The sequence below is a fragment of the Primulina eburnea genome, chromosome 4 (genome assembly GCF_022965805.1).
Source record: "Primulina eburnea isolate SZY01 chromosome 4, ASM2296580v1, whole genome shotgun sequence".
Lineage (NCBI taxonomy): Eukaryota > Viridiplantae > Streptophyta > Magnoliopsida > Lamiales > Gesneriaceae > Primulina > Primulina eburnea.
In genome coordinates, this window is record NC_133104.1 from 4,580,242 (window position 1) to 4,586,977 (window position 6,736).

A 6,736-nucleotide genomic window follows, 5' to 3' on the forward strand; every position below is an offset into this window, starting at 1 on the left:
AATGATTTGAAAGCAGATATATCACCGAGAAATAAAACCATAAGGAGAACTTGGATACATAATGTAAAAATGAGTCAAATTTGGTACAAAATATTAAAAAAATGGACAGTAAGACAGCTAAACATTAATAAAACACGACCTACACCATAATCAAAAAAAATTGGCCATGTAGTCAAGCACACGGGCAGCTTGCTCCGCCCGTGATAACTATGAAGTGATTTGAAGAAGAGAAAGCCTAGACCACAGCCACAGGTCCTCGGAAGATTTTCACAGTGATTCCCAGAATCACTTGTTTGCATTCTTGATGATGCTGTATCAAGAGGCTGAATAATATAGTACCCAAGGGCCAAGTCAGGCCACTGCCATGGACTAATTAACTAGGCTGCATGATTCTGACTTACCAGAAGTCAATGTTAAGTAATACAACCACTTGCACATCACCGTTTGATCTATCACCCATACACACGACTGACAATGTGGTTTATTTTCAATATTATAACTCCTACATAAACGTGCTAACCGTGCATGCATCAAACATAAGAGAATGTAAACTATCTCGAACCGATGATTCAACAGCAATTATAAGACAATGGATATTTAACATGCAGCAAACAATCACCATGCAGCCCTAAACTGACCAGCAACCACAGTTGAAACTGATATATCAGGGGAAACACGACTTCCTGTGAGATGCAGCTGCAGCAGCAACAGCATTAATGACCAGATCCCCTGTAGTTCGTACAGATTTAGATCTGCTCTCTCAATTAGTGTCTCTCGAAGAAGCTATATCCATGGAAATATCTAAACTTTGAAATGAAAGATAAAAATTCTTCATCTCCATGCCGTGATACAATGAAAGTACTTGATGCCTGGATATCGATCCCCAGAGGACATCTGAAATGTCGTGTTAAAAATATGAGAAGTCAGTTTCCAACCTTCCATCAACTTACAAGCTGAAAGTTCAGATAGAGTGTATTTGAGTTCAAAATCTTTGTCCATTTTTCAGTAATTTTTTTATCATATTCTATTTCCCATTCTTCAACTCATTTCAAAATCTAGTTTTTTTCCCCTGAGATATATTAAATTACTTGATTGGAAGGTAATTGACAATCAGCAAGAATATCTATTGCTTTTTCTAAAGAGAACTAATTTCTGCTCTTATATATGTTTGGAAAAATGGTAATTCGGACTCAGATGTTATTATGTTACATTTGTTTACACGACTTTGATGACAGGGCATGTTATTTGACCTCATCAATCAATGCTTTTGAGATTCAAACAAGTGTGATGTTTGCAATATTTGTATAGGTTCTAATTAACAAAATATCGATACACTCAAAAATTTATGAGTAAAAAATTTAGTCCAGGAAAATGTCAGCCATAATTTCAAGACACAAGAATTTATGCCTATTGCAATTGACTATCCATTTCCCTCCCCCTGCTCTGCCTGCTATTGAAGAAAAAAAGGAGGGAAATTTTTATCCAGTTCTACTCCTTAGAACAACAGATCCCGCTGACACCCTGTCCTGCACCAGTTGAGGATCAAACTAGCACACCTACTAGTTTCATTCATCGTCTTAATTGCATTTTACTGTGTCCCATAAATACAATTCGGCACGTCCCTTTACTTACATGGGATATCTTCAGAGACTTTTTCGAGAACTCTTTAACCTGGTTGTTGTCAAGAACAGAAACCTCCTCAGTCCTATCATTAGTACCCATGTCGTTCTTGTGATCTTCTCTTTTACCATTAAAAGCAGCGCTGAGCTAAGAACGGTCTTCAAGATTTGGGCCTGCAACCCTTTGTAAAAACCAAGTAAACCTTCATTTTCCCAAATGGAAAGCATTGCCCCAGACACTGTTCTATGGGATTTTGATTGGGATATTTCTGTCTCGTGTTCATCTGAGTCAGCTGATTGAATCACCACCTTGCACCTGTTCAAAAGGTCAACATCAAGCTTCACAAAAAAATATAGATGGAACTTAATTAGTTAAAGACAAAAAACTTTTACCTTATGGCTGGATATGTTAAACAGGTAGCGATGCATTTTGAGATGGCACCTAATACAAAAGCAGAAAATGCCGAAAGAGCTTCCGGAGATGGTACACTGTTGTCGCCCTTTTTATTTGTTTTCTTCTTTAATAATCTTTGTTTTAACTGATCAAATGCTGTAAACTGCCAAAATTACATTAGAAGTCAGAAAACTTCCAAGTGACCTACTTGAGTGACAAAGTTTTGAAACTTAACAAGTATTTTCCTTGATATCCGTGACAACCTGAATGGAAGGATTTGAAGTAAGAAGAAGCGAGATGCCTAGGCCATCAAATGCCTCGCTCCACGAGCACTCTGAAAGAGATTCCCAAAGCCCATTGGATTTTCCAAAATCACTCGTTTGCATCTTAGAAGATGCTGTATCTAAAGGCTGAATTACCCAATTATTCATCGTTAAATGGATAGTGCTGAAATTCACGGTATGGAATCAAAAGATGATTCGAACATCGAATTTACCTGTGTCACTATGACTGTGCCTGCCGCGGCCGCGGCCGCAATAATCAAGTTTGCTTTAGTTCCAATAGATTTGTTTGCAGTTTGTCGTAAGTACAGTCTCTTCAAGAAACTGTAACCGTAGAAATAGATAAACTGAGAAATAAATGCCTGAAAGTTCTTTGTTCCTAGGCCCTGGTACAATGAGAGCACTTGGCGGGTCGATATAGCTTCCCAAAGGACATCCGAGATGTTCCTGTTCAAGAATCAAGATAGAGCAATCCATTGTGATAGCCCACATTGTTTTTAATATTTTCGGACAATAAGATAAAAAAACGGACTCAACTTCAATGCACACCCTCAAAGTTTTTACGCCATCCTCAGACTATGCATAAACTATCGAACGTATGCAAATGGATGCTTGATTTTGTTGAACTTCCAGAGCCTACACCAGTCAAGCTCTAAAGGATCTTGAAAAAACCCTTCTACCCCTTGTAGTCTTAATTGTGATATGTATCGTATCTTAAGGTCATTACTCATTACATGCTCCAACAAGCAACTATTTCAAGAACATAGTTAAGGAAGAACATTTAGACATTTTTTTTTCATTCTGAAAGTATTTTAACAATCTTTCAATAATCCACAACGTTAGAAGTCCCAGGTTCACTTCAACTCCAAAATACACCAATATCCAGCAAAAATCATGGAATCAAGCACGCCACCAAGTATGTAATCCAGTATCAAACAAAACATATCAGAATTCAAGAAAAAGGAGGCCTAAATAAAGAGAAAATCGCATTCAAAACCAGAACACATCCCACCATCACATAAATCACGATAAGCTAGGTCTTAATTTCAACAATACAAAAATACCTAAAAAGAAAAAAGTAAAGGGGAAGAAACCTGTATTTTTGCTGGTGATGAGCTCGATTCTCCGCTTGATATTTGGTCTTGCAAGTGTCTAAAGGATACAAAATGGTAGTGCTCACCAGTGCACCCACCGCACCGGAGCTCGCCTCCACCAAAGATTCCATTCAGAAAACCTTCCAAATTCCTCGTGATTGATTAATCAAGAAAAACGACGAGCTATTGAAGTTGGCCGGTGGCGGTGAGTTGCACGTGAGACAATATCGATTGGACGACGGTTTCGGTCTTTCGGAATTGGGTAAACTAGGAAGAAAGGGGCTTTACCCTATGTGGGCCGATATGAGATATTTGGGCCATACACAACCCATTTTCCTTTCAAATTCAGCCCACTAAAAACTTATACACTAAGCATTAATCCGAGCTTTTGCCAACCTAAAATTCCTTTACCTCGTTACTTGGGAGACATTTTCTTTTCAATTTCTTTAAAATATCTACAAAAATTTTAAAAAAATTTGTTAGAAAATATTTTAAAATTTTTATGTATGTTCAATTTATTTTTTGGAATATATTTTTCGTGTGTGAATGTTTTTTTACATAAGAATGTATTGAGGTGGTAAAATCTAGGGGTGGACGTCTGTCGGTTCGGTCCGGTTTTTTCTATAACGATTCGGTTTTCGATTTTGAATATATCTTGTCTCAAACCAAACCATTTTATTACGGTTTGGTCCGATTTTTTTGTAATACGGTTCGGTTTTATAATATTTTGTTAAGAAATAAAATTATACATCACTTGAAGCTTGATGGATGCAACACATATAAAAGAAACAATGATAGTAGATGAATAGAACATATATGTTTACAATGCACTTATACTTAACAATCTAAGCTTCAATAACAATTTGAAATAAAATTTCAAATAGTAGTTGTTTAATAAAAAGATACACAGTCATTGATTTCCAATTCTCAGACTCCAAAATGCACATAGATTTTGCATCTCAAATATCAATACATTTAACAACAAGAGCTTAATAACAATTTGAACTTCCAATTGTCAATATTGGACTTGTCACATGACTAAGGCTCATTTATTAGTCCACTATACAAAAAGTCATATATTTAAATATAATATGACCGATTTGATTATTTCGATTTTCTGAGGATCAGAACTGTAAACCGAACCGAATACCGAATTTCTTTAATTTTGAAACCGTAACCGGCAGAAAAACTGAACCATTTAAACCGAATTTTTCGGTTCAGTCGGTTATTTCAATTTTAACCAAACTATGCGTACCCCTATAAAATAATATTAGACATATATAATATTTAAATGGTACAATATGACATTTTCGAAATTTCTCAAGTGAAAAAGAGACTTAATATATATATATATGTGTGTGTGTGTGTGTGTGTGTGTGTGTGTGTGTTGGAGTTGGAGAACCAAATCGTGACCTTCTCATGGGATTCCATTTCCAAATCAAAATATTTTATTGGAGAATAATTTGTGTTTTTTAAGTCAAAGAATCATTATTTTGGCAGGTATATTGGGAGGAACATGGTGCTATGAAAGTGTGAAACCTATTGTTTCCCAATCAATATACATAGATGATCATGAAAACTTGCGTGACTCATTTTCAATGAAAATGATGGAAAAAATCTTCAAGTTTCTACAATGCAATCTAAAACTATGATTTTTTTAGTTATTGGTTGATCTAGTCAAAGGATGTGTTAGTTTCAATTTACTATATTCTTAATTTGAATATGAACAGAGACTAATTATATATCGTATAGATCATTAATATTAACAAACTAGGCGTTTGATGAGAATTGATTACACATTTTGATTTCATACGATGTTTGACTTAAAGTTCTACAAAATGATGTCTTACACAACTTTCATCATCTCATCATTCGAACGAAACGATGCCTTACAGCTCATATGTGAAAAGAGGGTCCACCTCATTCGATGGTTATGCCAATATCAAATATAGATCACTCAGTGTAGTATGGATCGACAAAAAAAATCATTATAGGTAGATATTGATATAGCATAATAGTAATAGTTAGATGTAATTATACAAATTAATTGAAAAGTTTATAGACAAATTAATTGTATGAGCAAATCTCAAATTGTTTTATCCCTTCTTCCAACAATATATTCCCCATCAAAAGCAAATATTACTAAATCTATTTCAAATCCAGCAATGAGTAAGGAGTCATTTTCTTTTGTCATTCTCAAAGAATTGTCAAGGTAAAAGGGTGCCTTAGGAGAAACAAGTGATGCATGTTTATCTTGACCTATACATACATATTATTGAATCAAATGGATAACGTAATAGCAATCTGGTAGACGGTCTCACGAATCTTTATCTGTGAGACAGATCAACTCTACCGATATTCACAATAAAAAGTAATATTCTTACCATAAAAATTAATATTTTTTCATGGATGACCCAAATAAGATATATGTATCACAAAATACGACCCGTGAGACTGTCTCACACAATTTTTTGTCAATATATATTATTTCCATGAAATAATTCTTCCATTTGTTTAATAAATAATGGAAAAAAGTGCCCATTGCAATAATTTTCCACCCTTGTATTGTCGTCTTTCTCAATTTTTCCACTTTTCTTATAAACATGAAATAATAAATATATCATTATTTACATGACGAATAAGGGTATAATATTGTGGTATGAATAAAAAAACAAAATGTAAAATTTTGAAATATAGCGTTTGCAAAATATAATGCTTTCAGAGAAATGATTAAAATTATAGATTGTGAAGAACTTTAAAAAAAATAGAAATGGATAGTGTTTGAAAATAAAAGTGAAAGTTTTTGTTTTTGTTTTTTAAATAAGGTAGAGTGTTAAGTAATTAATTGATTATAATATCAGTTTTTTTTAATAAAATACTAAAAATACCTTTATCGGAGTGTTTGGAAAAGAGGGTTCGTTCGATTCTGGGTGTGGGGGCAGTGCCCACACCTCATATGAATGGTTGGGATTCCACTTCATGGGAAAAAGAAAATTTTAAAAAAAAATTGGGTGGATGTATCCCTGCAGGTGTTTGATGATGATGTATCTTAAATATAAGCAAAATTTGGTGTTACAAAAACAAAAAAAAATGATTTTTTTCATAATGAAATCACTTTTCCAAACACTTCCTTAGCAATTCTCATTCTCCCAAAATTCAAGGAAATTATTTGTCTCCCAAGTGAATCACCCCTAGCTAGCATAATTATTGGATTAAATATCATAGGATATTTATTTTATGCTGCCGGTACTATATATATATAATCATGTTAGAAAAAAGTGAAGTGGGAGCTTCATGCATCATCATTTGTTTGTTTATATTCAGTGTGCGTATATTTTCTTTGAAATG

General features: G+C 34.1%; 1 protein-coding gene across 1 annotated transcript; it reads right to left on the reverse strand.

Moving 5' to 3' along the window:
• Positions 1-413: 413 nt before the first annotated feature.
• On the reverse strand, positions 414-3,629 carry LOC140830709 (peroxisomal adenine nucleotide carrier 1-like). Its single transcript, XM_073194143.1, has 6 exons — positions 3,389-3,629; positions 2,510-2,741; positions 2,277-2,423; positions 2,013-2,176; positions 1,633-1,935; positions 414-894 (listed from the first exon to the last, which is right to left on the reverse strand). The coding sequence occupies exons 1-5, from the start codon at positions 3,517-3,519 to the stop codon at positions 1,644-1,646; spliced, it is 966 nt and encodes a 321-aa protein (XP_073050244.1). The 5' UTR covers positions 3,520-3,629; the 3' UTR covers positions 414-894; positions 1,633-1,643.
• Between the last annotated feature and the right edge of the window lie 3,107 nt (positions 3,630-6,736).